We start from the raw sequence: 22,812 nt of genomic DNA, 5'->3' as shown, positions 1-22,812 counted from the left end.
AAGGAGAAAAGTAGAAAGGGTAAGAGAAAAAAATGACATAGAAGTGTCAAATGAGAAAATCCCAGAAAGCCATTAGTTTCCTCTTGAGACGACAGGAAATGAGGGAAAAAATCCAAAAATTGGAAAAAGAAAAAAAAGGATGGTTCCCGTTCAACAGACTAATGATATAGGATGAAAACAGGAACAAAAGCCTAGAAAGGAGAGAAATTCCATACTATGCATGTTAGGAGAGAACTGAAAAGAAAGACTATCTGACTGAAGATTAAGTCATTTATGAACAGTTCTGCCAGTGGGAATGTCTTATAAGGAGAACAGAGCTAATGGAGGAAAAGCAAAGGAAAAACAGTTTTTTTCATAATATATGATGAAAGGAAAACTAGTTAAGGGACTGAACAAATAGTGAACTGGAAATAGACAGTATGAAATGCTCCCACTAAAACAGTAAGGTTTGAAAATTTTAGAGAACATATGTAAAAGTTCAAGCTGGATTTGAATCCAGGTCTTCACACTGTCATGCAGTTCTGTTAACCCTTATGATACCAGGCTATACTGAGAGCTCAGACATCGGAATAATAATGAGACATGGGACCTTTTCCCAATCAAAGAATTGGTAGGAAAGGTGCAATGAAGAGCAAGCAAGAATGTGGCTGCAATCAGAAGAGGAGTAAAGCCAGAAAGAAATATAGTCCAATGGAAGCAAAATCCGTTATGAAGATAAACAGACACAAAGAGGAAGAGAAAAAATGAGGTATGTACCCAGAAGTGACCTGGAGCCTGAACCTTGGAGATTTGATCCCAATTCCAAAACTGTATGTCTGAGTGATGTTTTAGAAATGGAAAGAGGCACAAGAAACCTTATGTGACTTGAGGGAAAAGCTCACGGTCCGAACTCACAACGGAAGGTGCCGAGGCTGGCGTCCACGGAAGTGCACTATACTGTCGTTATGTGTTTGTTCATTAGGAAGTGCTTTGCAAAGGGCTATTTTGAAGCGAGAGAGGAGGTCAAGGCTACCAAGAATGTAGGTGGCTGTGAAGAATTAGAGAAGTTATAAAAACCTGACAATTGTAAGGAAAATTGAAATGCTACGAGGTGTAGGGCTCGAATCCATGGGTACACATTTCTACAATGGCTGTGGTGAAGAAGAAATGTTTTCAGAGATTAGGAAAGCTGGAGAAATGGGCAACACTATAATAATGGGTGATTTCAATTACTATATAGTTCAATAGAGCATAATTCAATTATCAAAGATAAAGCAAAAATTACGCTTGGCACAGTAACGATCACTCCACTAACCACTACGTAGTACAATATAGGGTGAGAGAGAAACACAGTATTTTGCATTAAGCTAAACACAGCATATAAATATGTGGAGAAAAAAGCCTCAGTTAATACTTCATGGGCTCAAGAAAACTCCACAGCAGGGTTTACTGCAATTCTATTACATTGTCCATATACTGCTTCATCCACAGGATCAGTCAGTATCAGTTTCAAAAAAACAAATGCTACAGTGTACTAACACCAAGCACTGTTGAAACTAAGCAGGAAAAACTTATCTATATTTCTATTGCAAACGCAAGCAGTGTCTCACTTCCTGCTCACCACACAGTTGTTTCCCACGTATTCACCTTTTTTTTTTTTTTTTTTGCTTTTCTCACCAAAGCTACAGGATAACCCCAGGTAGTCAATTTCTCTTCCAATAGGGATGATTGTTCCAAAAACTTCTCCTTGGTATTGAAGATGCGTCTGTATCTCAAAAACTCTGTATATGGTATATTACTTTTCATGGGGTATGGGTGCATGCTATTAAATCTTAACACAGAGTTACGGTCAGTGGATTTAATGTGTGCCGATGTGTCAAAATAGGTAGCTGTTCGTGTTACTTCTACATCCAAAAACACCGCCCCCTGAGTAGCATATTTCATTTCCAGTTTAATCTGAGGATGACAACTCTTCAGATATCTTCCAAAATCCTCTAGAATATTGAGCAGTCTAGTCCATATAAAGAAAATGTCGTCGATGAACCGGACCCATAAAGATATATATTGCTGGAAAGAAGATTGATATACCTATAGATGTTCATAATGGCCATAAATAAATTTGCCACCAACGGGGCAAACAATGCCCCCATCGCTACCCCTGAGCATTGTTGAAAAAAAAAAAAAAAAAAAGCCCCTCAACTAGAAAGTAGTTCCGTGTCATTGCTATATCGCTCAGGTCCACTAGAAAATCTGAAGTGTCATGGGATAGGTGGCAAAGTTCAGTTGTGGATTAGGAATTGGTTATTGGATAGAAAACAGAGGATAGGGTTAAATGGTCACTTTGCTCAATGGAGGAGAGTAAACAGTGGAGTGCCGCAGGGGTCTGTACTGGGACTGGTGCTATTTAACTTATTTATAAATGATCTGGAAATTGGAACGACGAGTGAGGTGATTAAATTTGCAGATGACACTAAACTGTTCAAAGTTATTGAAACGCATGCGGATTGTGAAGAATTGCAGGCAAACCTTAGGAAATTGGAAGACTGGGCGTCCAAGTGGCAGATGAAATTTAATGTGGACAAATGAAAAGTGATGCACATTGGGAATAATAACCTGAATCACAATTACCGGATACTAGGGTTCACCTTGGGGATTAGTACCCAAGAAAAGGATCTGGGTACCACTGTAGACAATACGATGAAACCTTCTGCCCAATGTGCGACGGCGGCAAAAAAAGCAAACAGGATGCTAGGAATTATTAAAAAAGGGATGGTTAACAAGACCAAGAATGTTATAATGCCCATGTATCGCTCCATGGTGCGACCTCATCTGGAGTATTGCGTTCAATTCTGGTCTCCTTATCTAAAGAAAGATATAGTGGTGCTGGAAACGGTTCAAAGAAGAGCGGCCAAGATGGTAAAGGGGATGGAACTCCTCTCGTATGAGGAAAGACTAAAAAGATTAGGGCTCTTCAGCTTGGAAAAGAGATGGCTGAGGGGAGATATGATTGAAGTCTACAAAATAATGAGTGGAGTAGAACGGGTACAAGTGGATCAATTTTTCACTGTTTAAAATTACAAAGACTAGGGGACACTCGAAGTTACAGGGAAATACTTTTAAAATAAATAGGAGAAAATTTTTTTTTAACTCAGAGAATAGTTAAGCTCTGGAACGCGTTGCCAGAGGATGTGGTAAGAGCGGATAGAAACATAGAAACATAGAAAATGACGGCAGAAAAGGGCCACGGCCCATCTAGTCTGCCCATACTAATGGCCCACCCCCTAACTACCTCCATGAAGAGATCCCACATGCCAATCCCATCTTTTCTTAAAATCTGGCACGCTGCTGGCCTCAATTACCTGTTGTGGAAGATTATTCCAGCGGTCAACCACCCTTTCGGTGAAGAAATATTTTCTGGTGTCGCCATGAAATTTCCCACCCCTGATAGTGTGGCTGGTTTTAAGAAAGGTTTGGACAAGTTCCTGGAGGAAAAGTCCATAGTCTTAGTCGCCAGAAGTACCCCCTGACACAAAGGGTCTTTGATGACCCAGTTGTCTAGATAGGGGAAGACCCTGAGATCTTAAGGCCACTGCCACCACCACCAGTCACTTGGTGAAAACTCTGGGAGAAGATGCCAGGCCGAAAGGTAGAACCTTGTTTTGATAGTGGTGATGGGCCACTTAAAATCTGAGGAATTTCCTGGAAGCCAGGTGAATTGGGATATGAGTGTAGGCTTCCTTGAGAACCAGAGAGCATAGCCAATTGTTGTGAGCCAAGAGGGGATAAAGAGTGGCTAGAAATATCATGCAAAACTTCTCTTTCACTAGGAACTTGTTGAGGGCTCTGAGATCTAAAATTGGTCAGAGACCTCCAGTCTTCTTTGGGACTAGAAAATAGTGGGAATAAAACCCACGGTTCTCTTGATCCACAGGAACATTCTCGATAGCATTGAGAAGGAAAAGTGAATCAATTTCCTGAAGAAGGGAGGACTGGAGAGGGTTCAAAGCAGACTCTCTTGGAGGATGGTGTGAAAATGAAGAGAGTAACCTTCTCGAATAATCTGTAGAACCCAGAGGTCCGAGGTGATCAACTCTCAACGATAGAAATAAAACTGGAGAAGACCCCCCCCCCCAATCGGCAGAGGGAGAGACTGAATCATTGGAATTTCAACTATGCTCTCTAGTAGTTGGTCAAAAAGACCAAGTTGATTTAGCAGGAGCAGACCCTTGAGACTTTTGAGGACACTGCTGTTTTTATTTCTTCTGCTGTGGTCTTGGGGAAACAGAAGTCTTTGCTAAGAATCGCCTTGGATAGGAAGAGGATGGTCTAAAAGGTTTCACCAAGGTTTTCCATCAGGTTTCGTGAGCAGTAAGCTTTTGAGTTGCAGAATCTGTGGATTCTTCAAAGAGCTCATCCCCAAAACATGGAACATTGGCTAGTCTGTCCTGAAGGTTAACATCCATATCTGAAACCCTGAGCCATGCCAACCTCCTCATGGCCACAGACATAGAAGAGACTCTAGAAGTCAGCTCAAAGACATCGTAAGCTGAACAAACCATGTACTTCCTTAACTGAGTAAGGGTAACAAAGTAACATAGTAACATAGTAGATGATGGCAGATAAAGACCCAAATGGTCCATCCAGTCTGCCCAACCTGATTCAATTTAATTTTTTAATTTTTTCTTCTTAGCTATTTCTGGGCAAGAATCTAAACCTTTACCCGGTACTGTGCTTGGGTTCCAACTGCCAAAATCTCTGTTAAGACTTATTCCAGCCCATCTACACCCTCCCAGCCATTGAAGCCCTCCACAGCCCATCCTCCACCAAACGGCCATATACAGACACGGACCGTGCAACTCTGCCCAGTACTGGCCTTAGTTCAATATTTAATCTTATTTTCTGATTCTAAATCCTCTGTGTTCATCCCATGCTTCTTTGAACTCAGTCACAGTTTTACTCTCCACCACCTCTCTCGGGAGCGCATTCCAGGCATCCACTACCCTCTCCGTAAAGTAGAATTTCTTAACATTGCCCCTGAATCTACCACCCCTCAACCTCAAATTATGTCCTCTGGTTTTACCATTTTCCTTTCTCTGGAAAATATTTTGTTGTATGTTAATACCCTTCAAGTATTTGAACGTCTGAATCATATCTCCCCTGTCTCTCCTTTACTCTAGGGTATACATATTCAGGGCTTCCAGTCTCTCCTCATATGTCTTCTGGCGCAAACCTCCTATCATTTTCGTCGCCCTCCTCTGGACCGCCTCAAGTCTTCTTACATCCTTCGCCAGATACGGTCTCCAAAACTGAACACAATACTCCAAGTGGGGCCTCACCAATGACCTGTACAGGTGCATCAACACTTTCTTCCTTCTACTGACTATGCCTCTCTTTATACAGCCCAGCATCTTTCTGGCAGCAGCCACTGCCTTGTCACACTGTTTTTTCGCCTTTAGATCTTCGGACACTATCACCCCTAGGTCCCTCTCCCCGTCCGTGCATATCAGCTTCTCTCCTCCCAGCATATACGGTTCCTTCCTATTATTAATCCCCAAATGCAATACTCTGCATTTCTTTGCATTGAATTTTAGTTGCCAAGCATTAGACCATTCCTCTAACTTTTGCAGATCCTTTTTCATATTTTATGTTGAGAACATAAGCAGTATAGATTGTGAGAAGGAAGAGGTTTCTTATAAGTAGGAAACTGCTTAACAGGATGTTTCAAATAACAAGAAAAAAAAATTATAGTTGATGGCCCGCTTTGCCAACATGCAGTTTTGATAGGGATGTTGGCCAAACTTGTCCATAGTCCTCCCCCTCTCTGCCAGGTGGAACTGAATCATAAACTTTGGATGGACTTCACTACAAAAAAGATTGTTGAGGTAATTGAGGTTTGTCAAAACCAGAAATGGAAATTACTTTATAGAGAGTGTCCAATTTCCTGAGAGCCACAGGAACAGAAAGAGGAGATTCCCAGTTCTTGTAGAGGGTTTCTCTCAATATGCCATGAACAGGCAGTTTAAGCAGCTCCTTAGGAGGATGGTCATAGTCCAAAGTTTCCAAAAATTCAGCACTGTATTTGGAATCTGCCTCCAGTTTCAAAGAAAAATCTTTTCCCAGCTGTCGAATAAAGCAGGTGAAAGAAAGCTTCTCTGTGGGCGAAGACACTCTAACTGGTGAGAGTCTAAGAGACTTCAAAGCAGGAGAATCCTCTGCTTTGGTAGAGGAAAGAGAAGGATCTGGATTAGAGTCAAATTGTAGATTAGATTCAACCATGATAGAAGGAGAACAATTTTTTGACCGGTTCCGGTCCAGTGTCGAAGGTTCCTTGGAATGTTTACACTTCCGGGAAACATGTTTGGATTTGGAAGAACTACCGTATTTTCACGTAGATAACGCGCACCCGTGTAAAACGCGCACACGGGTATAGCGCGCGGAAAACACAAATTTATGTACAGAAATTTTTATATACCGCGCACACCCGTATACCGCGCATGCTGGCCGACTCTCCTTTCGCCCGCCCCGACTCTCTTCTGGCCACCCCGACTCTCCTCTCCCCCTTGAAGTCCTGTCCCCACCCTGAAAGCCTGATGCCCCCCCCCAGACGTCCGATTCACCCCCCGCTAGACCGCTCGCACCCACACCCCGAAGGACCGCTCGCACCCCCCCAGCCTCCTGACCCCCCCCCCCCATCATGTAGAAGCTCCTACCGGTGTCCTGCTGCTTTCTCTTGGCGGTCCCGGCCCTTCCGTGAGCCCTGCGCCTGCGCTGCTTCCTCTTCCAGCGGTTCGCCCTTTCTCTAAGTCAATCCCTCTTGCCCCGCCGACTCCCCGACACGATCAGGGCAAGAGGGAGCTCAAGCCCTCTTGCCCCAGCCAACCGCGGCACCCCCGACACGATAGGGGCAAGAGGGAACTCAAGCCCTCTTGCCCCCGACACGATCGGGGCAAAAGGGAGTCCAAGCCCTCTTGCCCCGCCGACTCCCCAACTCCCCGACACGATCGGGGCAAGAGGGAGCTCAAGCCCTCTTGCCCCAGCCAACCGCGGCACCCCCGACACGATCGGGGCAAGAGGGAGCTCAAGACCTCTTGCCCCAGCCAACCGCGGCACCCCCGACACGATCGGGGCAAGAGGGAGCTCAAGCCCTCTTGCCCCCCCCCCGACACGATCGGGGCAAAAGGGAGCCCAAGCCCTCTTGCCCCGCCGACTCCCCAACTCCCCGACAATATCGGACCAGGAGGGAGCCCAAACCCTCCTGGCCACGGCGACCCCTACCCCCACCCCGCACTACATTAAGGCAGGAGGGATCCCAGGCCCTCCTGCCCTCGACGCAAGCCCCCCTCCCCCCCAACGACTGCCCCCCCCAAATAACCTCCGACCGCCCCCCCAGCCGACCCGCGACCCCCCTGGCTGACCCCCACGACACCCCCACCCCCTTCCCCGTACCTTTGTGTAGTTGGCCGGACAGACGGGAGCCAAACCCGCCTGTCCGGCAGGCAGCCAACGACGGAATGAGGCCGGATTGGCCCATCCGTCCCAAAGCTCCGCCTATTGGTGGGGCCTAAGGCGCTTGGGCCAATCAGAATAGGCCCGGGAGCCTTAGGTCCCTCATGGGGGCGGGGCCTGAGGCACATGGGCCCAACCTGACCATGTGCCCAAGGCCCCACCCCCAGGAGGGACCTAAGGCTCCAGGGCCTATTCTGATTGGCCCAGGAGCCTTAGGCTCCACCAGTAGGCGGAGCTTTGGGACGGATGGGCCAATCCGGCCTCATTCTGTCGTTGGCTGCCTGCCGGACAGGCGGGTTTGGCTCCCGTCTGTCCGGCCAACTACACAAAGGTACGGGGAAGGGGGGTGGGGGTGTCGTGGAGGTCTGCCAGGGGGGGTCGCGGGTCAGCTGGGGGGTGCGGTCGGAGGTTCTTTGGGGGGGCGGTCGTTGGGGGAGGGGGGTTTGCGTCGAGGGCAGGAGGGCCTGGGATCCCTCCTGCCCGTAATGTAGTGTGGGGTGGGGGTAGGGGGTCGCCGTGGCCAAGAGGGTTTGGGCTCCCTCCTGGCCCGATATTGTCGGGGAGTTGGGGAGTCGGCGGGGCAAGAGGGCTTGGGCTCCCTTTTGCCCCGATCATGTCGGGGGGCACCGCCGTTGGCAGGGGCAAGAGGGCTTGAGCTCCCTCTTGCCCCGATCGTGTCGGGGGTGCCGCGGTTGACAGGGGCAAGAGAGCTTGAGCTCCCTCTTGCCCCGATCGTGTCGGGGAGTCGGCAGGGCAAGAGGACTTGACGTTAGAGAAAGGGCGAACCGCCGGAAGAGGAAGCAGCAGGACACCGGTAGGAGCTTCTACATGATGGGGGGGGTCGGGAGGCTGTGGGGGTGCGAGCGGTCCTTCAGGGTGGGGGTGCGGGTGCGGGTGGGAGTGCGTGCAAGCGGTCCTTCGGGGTGGGGGTGCATCGGGGGGGGGGGAACTATGTAAAAAAAAATTTATATAGCGCGCTCACGCGTATACCGCGCAAGGCTATGCACGGTTTGTAAAAACACGTATAACGCGCGCGTTATATGCGTGAAAATACGGTACTTCTCAAGGAAGAAGAATGATGCTTCGAGGAGGTAGAGCGGTACTTGGATGAACAATGCTTCAATGCAGGACTTGAAGGACGTGATGAGTGATGTCGAGGGCATTGTTGCTGCATCGATGAAGCATCAACGGTACCGGAAGGCCTTGTGGTGTTAGACTCAGGCTGGGCCAGTACCAGAGGAGTCGACGTCAGGGTAAAAAGATTAAACTTATCCCCAAACTCCTCATGGAACAGAGCATCGAGCTTCTGTTGAAAAGTAAACACCGGTACCTTTGGCTAAGTCGCAGGTACCAATGGTGCTACGACATGTTCAGCAGAGGATGACAATGCATCCCTCCATGATGGAACTAATTGCATAAGGGGTTTTAGCTTAGTCGGCATGAATGGACTCGATGCATTAGTGACCTGCAACCCCGTCTAGCAAGCTGTTGGCTTTTTAGCTGGCTTACCAGAGGGAGTCTATGAGGAAAAGATAGCGCAAGAAGCCAAAAACTTCAAGCCTTTTTTTAGATATATAAAAGGAAAGAAACCAGCAAGAGAGGCAGTGGGCCCTCTCGACGACCAGGGAAGGAAAGGGTCAATTAAAGAGGACAAACAGGTTGCCGATAGGTTAAATTCATTCTTTGCCTCAGTCTTCACAAATGAGGACATTTCATCAGTGCCAACCACAGGGAAGATATTCACCAGGGGCATAGAGGAAAGCCTCACAACAGTAAATGTGACGTTGGACATGATATACTTTCAGATTGACAAACTAAAAAGCGATAAATATCCTGGACCGGATGGAATTCACCCAATAGTATTAAAGGAACTTAAGGTGGAAATTGGCGAATTATTACAATCCGTAGCTAATATGTCTATTAGAACTGGGCAAATACCAGAAGACTGGAGGATAGCAAATGTCATCCCAATTTTCAAAAGAGGATCAAGAGGCGATCCAGGAAACTACCGACCTGTGAGCCTCACATTGGTTCCAGGGAAGATAATTGAAACACTGATAAAAGATAACATTGTTCAACACTTGGAGGATCACAATTTAATAAGGGCTAGCCAACACGGCTTCAGAAAAGGGAAGTCATGTTTGACAAATTTACTACAATTCTTTGAGAAAGTGAACAAACATATGGACAGTGGAGATCCAGTGGATATAATTTACTTGGACTTCCAGAAAGCGTTTGACAAGGTCCCACATGCAAGGCTTATGAAGAAACTACTAAGCCATGGAATAGGAGGAGAAGTGCACAGATGGATCGGCAAATGGCTAGAAAACAGAAGACAGAGGGTTAGCATAAATGGGAAATTCTCAGACTGGGAGAAAGTGACTAGCGGCGTGCCCCAGGGCTCGGTTCTTGGGCCTATCTTGTTCAATATTTTTATAAACGACCTAGAAGAGGAAACAACATGCAATATAATAAAGTTTGCAGATGACACAAAACTATGTTGGGCAGTTGCCTCTCAAAGGGACTGCGAGGACCTCCAGAAAGATCTGATCCAGCTGGAAATGTGGGCGACAAAGTGGCAGATGAACTTTAACATAAATAAATGCAAGGTGATTCATCTAGGAAAGAAAAACACAAAACATGAGTATAAGATGTTGGGGGTGACATTGGCAAAAAGCGAACAAGAAAGGGATTTAGGGGTACTGATTGACAGTACCCTAAAGCCATTGGCACAATGTGCGGCAGCAGCGAAAAAAGCAAACAGGATGCTAGGCATAATTAAGAAGGGGATCACGAGTAGATCGGAAGAAGTCATAATGCCACTTTATAGAACCGCACTTAGAATATTGTGTCCAACACTGGTCTCCATACCTCAAGAGGGATATAACTCTGTTGGAGAAAGTGCAGAGGCGAGCCACGAAACTTGTCAAAGGAATGGAGCATTTGAGCTACAAAGAACGACTGTGGAAACTGGGACTGTTTACCCTCGAGAAGAGAAGACTGAGAGGGGATTTGATAGAGACTTTTAAAATATTAAAAGGATTTGATAAAATAGACCAAGAAGCAGCATTGCTAACATTTTCGGATGTGACACGGACAAGAGGTCATAGCCTGAAACTGAGTGGCAGCAAGTTCAGGACAAATGTCAGGAAGTTCTGTTTCACACAGCGGGTGGTGGGTGCTTGGAATGCACTCCCAGAGGAGGTTGTGGCGGAGACTACTGTACTGGGATTCAAACGCAAGTTGGACGCATACCTTCTTGCATATCATATTGAGGGTTACGGTAAAGACGAGTCTCCAAAAAGGAGTACCTAAATGGGCCGCCACGTGTGCAGAGCACCGGACTAGATGGACCTCGGTCTGATCCGGTGAAGGCGTTTCTTATGTTCATTACCAAGCATGACATCGACAGCAACACTGCTTCACCAAATCAAACTCGATGGCTGAAGCCTGCCGAAAGGCCCTGCTGGTCAACCTGCCGGACAGCTGATGGAGAAAAAATTAAACTTCCGGAAAGGAAAATTGTTTGGGTTTTTTTTTTTTTAAACTATGTGAGATAATAATAAAGAAGAATAAAAATGTGTGAGCAGCAAGGGAAGAGAGAAAACATGACGAATATTGTGAAAATGCGACTTCTTAGCTCCACGGAAAACTAAGAACTGAGGAGCCGCACACCTGTATCGGGCGGGAAGGACCTCACACATGTTCTGTGAGGGCTATCGCAAACTTTCTAAGTTTCTTAAAGTGGCGATGCACTTTTAAAATGTCCATATCGGGGCTCCATGGATGACCTCATCCGCATGAGAATATACTGCCTGCTTGTCCTGGGATAGGAGCGGGACTTGGGTGTGATTGTATGTGATAATCTTAAGGTGGCCAAATAGGCTGAAAAGGCGACAACAAAAGGTAGAAGGATGCTTGGGAGCATAGGGAGAGGGTATGGCCACTAAGAAAATGGAAATATTGATGCCCTTGTATAAGACTGGTGAGACTTCATTTAGAATATTGTGCACAATTCTGGAGACCACATCTTCAAAAAGATATAAAAAGGATGGTCCAGAGGAGGGCTATTAAAATGGTGCCTGGTCTCATCATAAGGCATATGGGGACAGACTTAAAGATCTCAATCTATATACTTTGGAGGAAAGGGACGTACATAGATAGGGACGTACATAGATGGATCAGAAACTGGTTGGCGGGTAGGAAACAGAGGATAGGGGTGAAGGGCCACTACTTGGACTGGAGGAGGGCCACGAGTGGTGTTCTGCAGGGTTCGGTGTTCGGGCCGCTGCTATTTAATATATTCATAAATGATCTAGAAACAGGGACGAAGTGTGAGATAATAAAATTTGCAGACGACACCAAACTATTTAGTGGAGCTCGGACTAAAGAGAACTGCAAAGAATTGCAAAGGGATTTCAACAAACTAGGGGAATGGGCGACGAGATGGCAGATGAAGTTCAACGTTGAGAAATGTAAAGTATTACATGTGGGAAGCAGAAACCCGAGGTACAACTATATGATGGAAGGGATGTTATTGAATGAGAGTACCCAAGAAAGGGACTTGGGAGTAATGGTGGACATAACAATGAAGCCAACGGCACAGTGCGCAGCGGCCGCTAAGAAAGCGAATAGAATGCTAGGTATAATTAAGAAGGGTATTACAACTAGAACGAAAGAAGTTATCCTGCCGTTGTATCGGGCGATGGTGCGTTCGCATCTGGAGTACTGCGTCCAATATTGGTCGCCGTACCTTAAGAAGGATATGGCGTTACTCAAAAGGGTTCAGAGGAGAGCGACATGACTGATAAAAGGGATGGATGGAAAACCTTTCATACGCTGAGAGATTGGAGGAACTGGGTCTCTTTTCCCTGGAGAAGAGGAGACTTAGAGGGGATATGATAGAGACTTACAAGATCATAAAGGGCATAGAGAGAGTGGAGAGGGACAGATTCTTCAAACTTTCAAAAATAAAAGAACAAGAGGGCATTCGGAAAAGTTGAAAGGGGAAAGATTCAAAATGAATGCTAAGAAGTTCTTCTTTACCCGTGTGGTGGACACCTGGAATGCGCTTCCAGAGGACGTAATAGGGCAGAGTACGGTACTGGGGTTTAAGAAAGGATTGGACAATTTCCTGCTGGAAAAGGGGATAGAAGGGTATAGATAGAGGATTACTGCACAGGTCCTGGACCTGTTGGGCCGCCGTGTGAGCTGACTGCTGGGCACGATGGACCTCAGGTCTGACCCAGCAGAGGCATTGCTTATGTTCTTAAGGTGGAAGAGGGGAGATATGATAAGAGACATTTAAATACCTATATGGCGTAAATGTGCATGAGTCGAGTCTCTTTCAATTGAAAGGAAACTCTGGAATGAGAGGTCATGGAATAAGAGGGCATAGGCTCCGGAGTAATCAAAGGAAAGAGTGGCAGATGCATGGAAGAGTGTCCCGGAAGAAGTGGTGGAGACAGAGACCTTGTTTGAATTCAAGAAGGCGTGGGTTTGGCACATGGGATCTCTTAGAGAAGGAGATAATGGTTACTGCGGATGGGCAGACTAGATGGGCCAGCTGGCCTTTATCTGCCATCATGTTTGTATGTTCTTGTGACCCTGGGCAAGTCACTTAATCCTCCACTGCCCCAGGTACATTAGATAGATTGTAAGTCTACCGGGATAGATAGGGAAAATGCTTGAAGTACCTGTATGTAAACCGCCCTGAGTGTGGTTCTATGACTACAAAAAGGCAGTATACAAGTTCCAGTCCCTTTCCCTTATGAAGTTTTCATTATACTCAAACAGGATTAAATCAGACAGGTTTGAGTTTGAATCATTTCCACATCTCTATTCATGGAAATGATTAGCCTCTGGAAACTTGTACTAATAAAATGAGAGAGCTTTCATGTCAAACATGGTATTGAGCCATCAAGTAAATGATTTGGAATTGGCAGAGTAAAGATACTCCAGTTGAAAATTTTTTAAATATACTAACCTTTATCAAGACGTGGTCGTGGATTGTATCGATATCCAACCTGGCTCCAAAAGACAGGTACTGAGCCACGGGTCTGAACAAAGGAGAGTGTGTGATTGTGGACATGGATCAACTGTTCTGTCTCTACACAATTTGCAACATTCCCATTTTTATCTACCCCTCGGCGCTTGTAACGCATACCTGAAACAACAAGCCATAACAATCAGACTTTACTTACCAACAATCAGACTTCTGTTTTCCCTATGGGGAAAAAATTCATGCAGAGAATTTCATATCTGCTGCTGGGTGTGGAGATCTGTACCATGGGCTTATATTTTGGCACTGCAGTTCTTACTTAGGACTCCTTTTACAAAGGTGCGCTAGTGTTTTTAACGCACCGGATTAGCGTGCACTAGCCGAAAATCTACCGCCTGCTCAAAAGGAGGCAGTAGTGGCTAGCGTGCACTATTCCACACGTTAAGACCCTAGCACAGCTTTGTGAAAGGAGCCCTTAGTGACGGTGCTTTTCAGGAAATTTTTTTATTGAAAACAGTACACAACCAGCACAATAATTTTCCAATGAAATGGATAAAAGACAAATATCTGAATATCAAACCAACAAGAAGTGTACATAGACAACACTGAAAACCCAAACCCCAAGGACTAACTTCAGGGGTGAAACAAATTTAAGTAGAAATAGCAAATAAGGCAATTAAAAAATTTGTGAATAGATCCAATAGAAGAAAGAGAAAAAAGAAAGAAAAAGAGAAATAAAGATATATTTATTTTATTTATTTAAAAATTTGTATACCGCATAAAAACTATGTGGTTTACAAAATTACATGCATACATATTTAAGAAATGCTAAACATGTTTCAACAAGACAAACACAAAAAGACATTAACTAATGGTATCATTATTAAAATCTTCTTTTAAATTCATCTTATAAGATGGAAACAAAATCCCTTAAAATCATTTACAGAACAGCAAGGCATTAACAGAGAATAGAGTTAGCACAGGAAGGCATTGACAAATAATTGCGTTTTCAACCTTTTCTTAAAGTTCAGTCTCCCATCGCAGAATACCAAGCAGCGCATTCCAGCTACAGACAGCAATCTTACCCTCCAAACTCAGTTTCATACTACTTTCAGATCTCAAACCTTTTCTGGGTTGATAGATTTCAAAAAAATAACTTTAGTACCTTTGAAGAAACGCGATATAAAATTTGCTGTATGATTGAAAGAATCTTAAACTGGACTCTCTGCTGCGTAGGTAACCAATGCAATTGTTTCAACACTGGGGATATACGAATCATTCTTCAAACTGCAGTAATCAGTCTTGCAGCAGAGTTAATTAACATCTGCAGTGCCCTCATCTTCACTTTAGTAACTCCCAAATAAAGAGAATTACCACTTTCAGGGAACAGGCCCTTCCAATTTATTTAAAAGTATATTGTAATAACACCTAAGCATAGTTGACACGTTCAGCCAAAGACAATGATTTTTGTCCATGCGACATCACAGTGCAGTTCCAAAAGTTCAAACACATGGCCAGGCCTAGACTGATGTTCCGAAACACATGGCTCATCTACGTGATTGCTTTTAACCGGAGTGAACGTTATGTGAAAGAATACAGGTGGGACCTACGACATCAGTGCGCATGAATGGATTGTGTGCTTATCAAAATTACAAATATCCGGAATTTACTTCCATTCTGTGGTGGTCAGATGCGGATAACCGGAGCGTGCATTTATCTGACATGCAATTAGGTGGGGTCGACTGTAGTCACTGAAATGATGGGATGAACTACAAAGTCTTCATACTCTCTTAGACTTTCCAACAGAATTGGCAGAGACCTATGGGGAATAGACAAACACCAAAAGATCATCCGCAAACGCTGCTTTTTTGAAATGACTAGCACCTAACATAAACCACTGATCTCACCATTAGATTGTACTTCCCGAATCAGGGGGTCCAGCGAGAGCACAAATAAAAGCAGCAACAATGGGCAACCCTGTCTGGTACCTCAGCGAATCTCAAAAGGCTCCGAAAGCACCTTGGTCACTAAGAGTTGCACCCTTGGGTCACAGTACAGAATTTCAATGGCACTGAAAAAGAATGGGCCCACCCCATAAGACCACAACACTGCAAACAGGTATCCTCACTTCACTCGATCATAGTAACATAAAGTAACATAGTAAATGACAGCAGATAAAGACCTGAACAGTCTCTTATACTAAGCCAGCTTGATTACTGCAATATGGCCTATTTGGCAATTTCCCAGAAGAATATGCAACGATTGCGAATAGTACAAAATGCAGCGGTCAGGCTGATTTTTAGGTTGAAGAAATACGATCACGTAACACCCTCCTATCGAGCACTGCCAATGGAGGCGCAGGTGAAGTTTAAGTTTGGTTGCTTCTGTTTTAAGGCTTTTCTTGGTTTAGCTCCCATTTTTTCTCTTTTGCAACCAACAGACATAAGAGAAACTCACATCTGAATTTTGTTTTTCTGCCTGTTAAAGGATGCAAACTTAAAAACATCATCAAAATCTTTTTTCATATCAAGCAGCCTTATGGGGTAAGGATTTAGAACAATTGCTTTTGCTTACTGACACTTATGGGGAATTTAGGAGACATCTAAAAACATACCGTGTTTCCCCGATGATAAGGCAGGGCCATCAAATAAGACAGCCCCCCCTTTTTAGAAAAAAATGTAAAATAAGGCACCCCCCCGCAAATAAGCCACCCACCGATACCTGCGCTTACCCGAATCGGGTGGTACGCTGGGTGACTCCATGTGGTCCCTCCGTCTACCTATTTGCCTCCATGGCTGCGTGCCGCGCCTCGTCATGAAGTGAAGAGGAGGAAGTGACAGGACTGCAGCGCGCGCTCGTGACTCCGCGCCAGGAAACACAGGCAGCTTCCCTCATCCCTCCCTACAAAATTTTTTTTACATAGTTCCCCCCCCCCCCAACGTCCGATTCACCCCCCCGCAGGACCGCTCGCACACACCCGCACCCCCACCCCGAAGGACCGCCGACTCCCCGACACGATCGGGGCAAGAGGGAGCTCAAGCCCTCTTGCCCCCCCGACTCCCCGACACGATCGGGGCAAAAAGGAGCCCAAGCCCTCTTGCCCCGTCGATTCCCCAACTCCCCGACAATATCGGGCTAGGAGGGAGCCCAAGTCCTCCTGGCCAAGGCGACCCCCTAACCCCACCCTGCAATACATTACGGGCAGGAGGGATCCCAGGCCCTCCTGCCCTCGACGCAAACCCCCCTCCCCCCAACGACCGCCCCCCCCAAGAACCTCCGACCGCCCCCCCAGCCGACCCGCGACCCCCCTGGCCGACCCCCACGACACCCCCAACCCCCTTCCCCGTACCTTTCTGTAGTTGGCCGGACAGACGGGAGCCAAACCCGCCTGTCCGGCAGGCAGCCAACGATGGAATGAGGCCGGATTGGCCCATCCGTCCCAAAGCTCCGCCTACTGGTGGGGCCTAAGGCGCCTGGGCCAATCAGAATAGGCCCGGGAGCCTTAGGTCCCTCCTGGGGGCGGGGCCTGAGGCACATGGGCCCAACCCGACCATGTGCCTCAGGCCCTGCCCCCAGGTGGGACCTAAGGCTCCCGGGCCTATTCTGATTGGCCCAGGCGCCTTAGGCCCCACCAGTAGGCGGAGCTTTGGGACGGATGGGCCAATCCGGCCTCATTCCGTTGTTGGCTGCCTGCCGGACAGGCGGGTTTGGCTCCTGTCTGTCCGGCCAACTACAGAAAGGTACGGGGAAGGGGGGTGGGGGTGTCATTGCGGTCGGCCAGGGGGGTCGGGTCGGCTGGGGGGGCGATCGGAGGTTCTTGGGGGGGGGCGGTCGTTGGGGGGAGGGGGGTTTGCGTCGAGGGCAGGAGGGCCTGGGATCCCTCCTGCCCGTAATGTAGTGCAGGGTGGGGTTAGGGGGTCGCCGTGGCCAGGAGGATTTAGGCTCCCTCCTGGCCCGAACAACTAGGGGGGGGGTCGCCAGGGCCAGGAGGACTTGGGCTCCCTCCTGGCCCGATATTGTCGGGGAGTTGGGGAGTCGGCGGGGCAAGAGGGCTTGGGCTCCCTTTTGCCCCGATCGTGTCGGGGAGTCGGCGGGGCAAGAGGGGAAGCAGCAGGACACCGGTAGGAGCTTCTACATGATGGGGGGGGTCGGGAGGCTGTGGGGGTGCGAGCGGTCCTTCAGGGTGGGGGTGCGTGTGAGCGGTCCTTCGGGGTGGGGGTGCGAGCAGTCCTGCGGGGGGGGGGGGGATGAATCGGATGTCGGGGGGGGCATCAGGCTTTCAGGGTGGGGACAGGACTTCAAGGGGGAGAGGAGAGTCGGGGCGGGCGAAAGAAGAGTCGGGGTGGCCAGAGGAGAGTCGGGGCGGGCGACTGGAGAGTCGGAGACATTGTCTGGTTATGCTGGTTTGTAATGACAACTACCGTTATTACCATTATACTGTACCATATACAGGTAATAAAATTCTGTTTTTTTTCAACAATAACTGTGTACTGTAGTCTTCTTCATGGGTAAATAAGGCATCCCCCCGAAAATAAGCCCTAGAGCATATTTTGGCCTTCCAAAAAAAATAAGACAGTGTCTTACCATCGGGGAAACAGGGTATCTGTTTTCGAAGTATTTAGGCAGCTAATTCAAAAAAATTTTATTATGCACTATTTTGATCATTTTAGTATCTCTAATTATTGTTTTAACTTTTTTAGTTCTATTCAATGTCTTTTATTGTTGTTGTTTTTTTAACTATTGTAAACCGCATAGAACTTTATGGCTTTGCGGTATATAGAAACATAGAAATATAAACTGATTATTATTATTATTATTATGATTATGAACAGTCCATCCAGTCTGTCCATTAGTTATACCCATTAAAAATAAATGATTAAAGGCCTTTTCGGCATCAAAGCTGATAAGCAAAGAGGGAGCACCATCCTCAAGCGCTTTCTCCAGGGTCAACAAAATTTGGTGAACATTCTTGGACACTAGTCACTCTCTAACAAACATTACTTGCTGCTCAGACACCAGAGATGGTAAAACTCTTGCTAGAGGATTCACCAGAATCTTTGCCATTAGTTTGGCTTTAAAATTGAGCAAAGAGATTGGTCTGTAAGATTCAGGTAGGTTCTGGTCTCTGCCCAGCTTTGGAAGCACAATTATTTGTGCCAGGTTAAGATGTCTAGGAAGAAAACCCTTCACCACCCCTAAGTGAAAGATCTCTGCTAACAGAGCAATCTCCCCCACAAGTAACTTTTAGAATTCACCGCTTAGGCCGTCGGGTCCTGGTGCCTTCCCCAAAGGGCTACTCCGAATAGCACAGTCCACCTCATCAGAGGAGATTGACTGCTAAGGAACCTTGTTCCCTAGAGCAACCTATTTCGGCAGGTCTAAACTATACAAGGTATCCAAGCCAGGAAAGGCATACAGCAAGGCAAAAAAACTGGTTCATGTTTCCCTCACTTTTATGATGTAGAATCCCTTGGGGGTCCTGGATCATGCTAGTGCCTTTATGTCCCACATGAGGTTTCACCAATCTAGCTATCAAACGACTACTCTTATTGGCGAAGCGGTACAGCTGAAATTTGTAATAAGCCATAGCTTTCTGCATTTCCTGAAGAAATAATTCTTTTAACACTTACTGAGCCTCTAATAGTTGCGTTTTAAGACTCAAAATCACATTGGAGCTGTATTGCCGCCTCCGAATGGTCACCCGTTGTTCAAGCTGTAAGATTTCTCTATGTCTGTCCTTTTTCCGCTGCTACATATGCTAGGATTTTCTCCCTTAGCCCTTTCAGGACCAAGGGACATATTTGTCCCATAACTTTAAAATCCTATAAATTTTGATTGGGATAGTCTACAGTTCTAAATTTGATATGTACGGATTCCATATGATACTGCCTTTATGTAAACAAACTGGTTCCGACATTCATTCATTAGCGTCGTTGCTAGATTGACGAGAAGATTCACTTGCCACACTGTCCATAAGCCAGAAGTGTGATTTTTTAAAATAAAAATAATGATATTTCACAAAAAAAATCAATTTTTTGGCATCTGCAAGCCCTTTTTACCATAAAAATGTCGTCAAAACCACAAAAATTGGCCTACGATCCTTATGGTCCTGAAAGGGTTAATACTGCTTTCACGGTTTCCTAATAAAGGATGGGGTCCTTATTAGTGTATTGGTAATCCTTCCATCTCTAAACAAATAGCAGGGAAACTGCCAGTTACCTCTCCCTCCCTTAGAATCCCCCCAACTCCATTGTAGCTGCATCCAAGCAAGGTCTGAAACTTCTATAGGCCCTATTTCCGCCTCCATCACCACCGAGAGCAGCTGACCCAAATCAAAACAATATCGATACAGGAGAGAGTACTGTGCGCTCGAGAAAGATGAGAATAGTCTCACTCTAAGGGATGCAATACCCTCCAGATATCTACCATACTGAATGAGGTAAAGCTCTCACCACCAATGCAGAGCTGTCCTATTTGGGATCAGGAACCCCATTAAAATCCCCTCCTAATATCACTGGAGTGTCTCCAAAGGCCAATAGTTGATTTCGCATCTCTCTGAAGAATCTAATGTTTGGGTTATTTGGTGCATAAATATTAAATAAGATTAAGGGCTTATTAAGTGTAGCACAGTGGTCTCAAACTCACAGCCCGGAGACCACATGTGGCCCGCCAAGTACTATTTAGAGGTTCTCGGTGTGTTTATCATAATCACAAAAGTAAAATAAAACATTCTTGATCATATGTCTCTTTAGCTATAAATGACATTATTATTATTAAGACTTAGCCAAAAGGAAAGATTTCTACCTCATGCAAAATTGTCATTTCTTTAATAAGACATTAACTATTTTTTTCTGCGGCCCTCCAAGTACCTACAAATCCAAAAGGTGGCCCTGCAAAGGGTTTGAGTTTGAGACCGCTGGTGTAGCAGGAGCAATGACATATCGTCCATTAGAATCTCTCAAAACCTTGTGAGTCACTATGGCCTAGATTCACTAAGCTCACCGATCGTATCCTGACCCCAACCCGATTCACTAACCTTCTGCCCAATCCGATCACGCAAATGAGAGGGAAATGACATGCATAAGTAGGAAGGCAGCGATTCACTAAACAGAAGAAGGAATACTGATCCAAAATGTAGCAACTGCCAAGAACCAGTCGCTTACTGTCCCTGCCGACTCTCCTGCTCTCTGCCGCCCTGAAATCTCCCTGCTCTCTGCGAGCCCGTGTTTTTAACCCGCGGGTTTAAAGCGGGGCTGCACAAGGTACATTTCCACTGAAGTCCTCTCCTCTGTATTATAGCAAACCCCGCTCCACAATATATGCACCGCACAGTGCTGTGTCCGGAGCTATTCGCTGACGGTCTCCCGCTCCTGCTCACCACCTTGCATTGGCACACAACGGCAGCCAGACCCATTTCAGGGGGACTTTCTTTCATCAGGAATCCATTCTTCACAAAATAGAAGAAGATATATCGCCGCTGTTGTTGACCTCCTTTCTGCAAGGAGCTGAACCATTGCTTCAGTAAACCCAATAGCGATCCTGGCTGTTGGAAGAGGAAGTCGTGTGTATGTTTTCAGCGCATGCGCGGATCACATCTACAGGCAAAGAGGATGGTCTGCGCATGCTTCCAGATCGCTCTGCAGCGATCCGTGGGGTCACTATGGGGCGTGCCTCTGATCACCTAATTTGCATGAGGACTCTGTAATGCAGATATGTCAAACTCAGTAACATTAAGGGGCCGAAATCCAAAATATGGGCTAAGTTGCAGGCCAGACCCCCGCCCCAGACCCCACCCCCATAATAGCACTAATTGTAACAACATATACCGAAAAAAGGGAGAATCTTCCCACTTTAGAACAGGCTGAAAAAGGACCGGCAGGCCTAAAACTAAAAGTTAGCCAAAAATCCAAAATGTTAGTACCAAATTGAAAGGGTATAAAAAGAAAATCAAAAATTATGACTAGAAGATGGGAAGGCACAAAAAGTATGCATACAATAAATGCATACAAATATGTACATACAGTAAAAAAGGTAAACTTAGAGGAACATCTTCTCTGCTCCAAGGAAAACAAAGAATTGATGGTCCCACTGAAAGGTCACTTTGGGCAGCCAAAAAACCTAGAGACTTGAAGAAAGCACAGATGGTTTATTAGCATACATATGCGACTCCCAAGCTCCAAGCTGGCTTCAGAAGTGCCGAAACCAGGACGTTACAGAGATACATTCTTCTAGCTATACAACTGAATTCTAGAAAAAACTTTTCACATGTTACTTTTCTTAACAATCATTGGTCCTCAGCTCACACTAGCAGGTCACTAGCAAGTCACTTATCTAGGCCCTGCAGTCTTTCTGTTACATGTTGTTTATGCTGAGATAGCCATAAGAAGTTAGAATGTCCAAACTAACACCCAGTACAGGCAGGCTAGAACATGAGATAAGTTAGGTCTGCAGCTAAACATAATTCAGCATTTTATTAAAGAGAAAACTTAGTTCAACACTTAGGAAAACCAGTCCCAGACTCCTTCAGTCCCCCCTTTCAGGCTAGTCGAATGAAGGAGGAAGGAGACGAGCCTGATAAAGTTCAAGAAGGAGGAAGGTCAGGATCAGTTGTAGGGACTGGTTGATACTTGGGAAGCGCAAGGGCCATAGCAGCAGTGGAACGGTCAACAGCAGAGTCAACAGTTCAGTGGGGCAGCTTTATGGCTATGGGGACCACATAGGGTAGGCAGCAAAGGAGCAGAGAAGACAGGGCGGCAACCAGCAAGATGGTCTTCATTACTGAACCAGAGGGCAATCAGGAGCCGAAGGTACCAGAGAGCCAGTCTGAAGTAAGGTCACGCTAGATCTGGACAGGAACATGAGCCAGTTTGGTGATACGATCCACAATGTCCTCAATCACTTTACTCAAGTTCAAGGCAGCAGTTGGAGAGGTTGAATTTGCCACAGGCACTACCTTCTGTCTAGAGCTAGGCGCATTTTAGCATTCGCTCTGCCAATGGTACTCAAAGCTCGGGTGGTCTCATTAGTTATCAGTTCGAGTACAGCTTGTAGACGAATAATGCAGTTCAGCATATAGATTAAGCCAGCAACAGGCGGGAAGACACTTGCGCATAAAACAGTAAGGGACAGTTCAAGATTTTTTCATTTTAAAAGTGATAGTACTGTACACTTAGGCTCCGTTGATGACATCACCCACATGCTGCCTGTTTGTTCTCTGATAAATGCACTTAGAGATAAGAATATTTATTAATTATAAGGGTTCCTGCGGAGCTCGCTCTTCACCACCCTATCCAATGAAGCATTCAAGCGCCTCCCCCAAACAACAG

General features: G+C 46.1%; 1 protein-coding gene across 1 annotated transcript in view; it reads right to left on the bottom strand.

Annotated features, from left to right (window-relative positions):
* The window catches only part of INPP5F (inositol polyphosphate-5-phosphatase F), a 149,447-nt gene that overhangs the window by 22,716 nt on the left and 103,919 nt on the right, over nucleotides 1-22,812 (bottom strand). The window contains exon 8 of the mRNA XM_033942982.1: nucleotides 13,472-13,651. Coding sequence (XP_033798873.1) covers nucleotides 13,472-13,651 — 180 coding nt within the window. The remainder of the gene's footprint in view (nucleotides 1-13,471; nucleotides 13,652-22,812) is intronic.

The sequence above is a fragment of the Geotrypetes seraphini genome, chromosome 4 (assembly GCF_902459505.1).
Source record: "Geotrypetes seraphini chromosome 4, aGeoSer1.1, whole genome shotgun sequence".
NCBI classification, from domain to species: domain Eukaryota; kingdom Metazoa; phylum Chordata; class Amphibia; order Gymnophiona; family Dermophiidae; genus Geotrypetes; species Geotrypetes seraphini.
The sequence above is the reverse complement of the archived record's forward strand: the minus strand, read 5'-3'. Positions and strand labels throughout refer to the sequence as shown.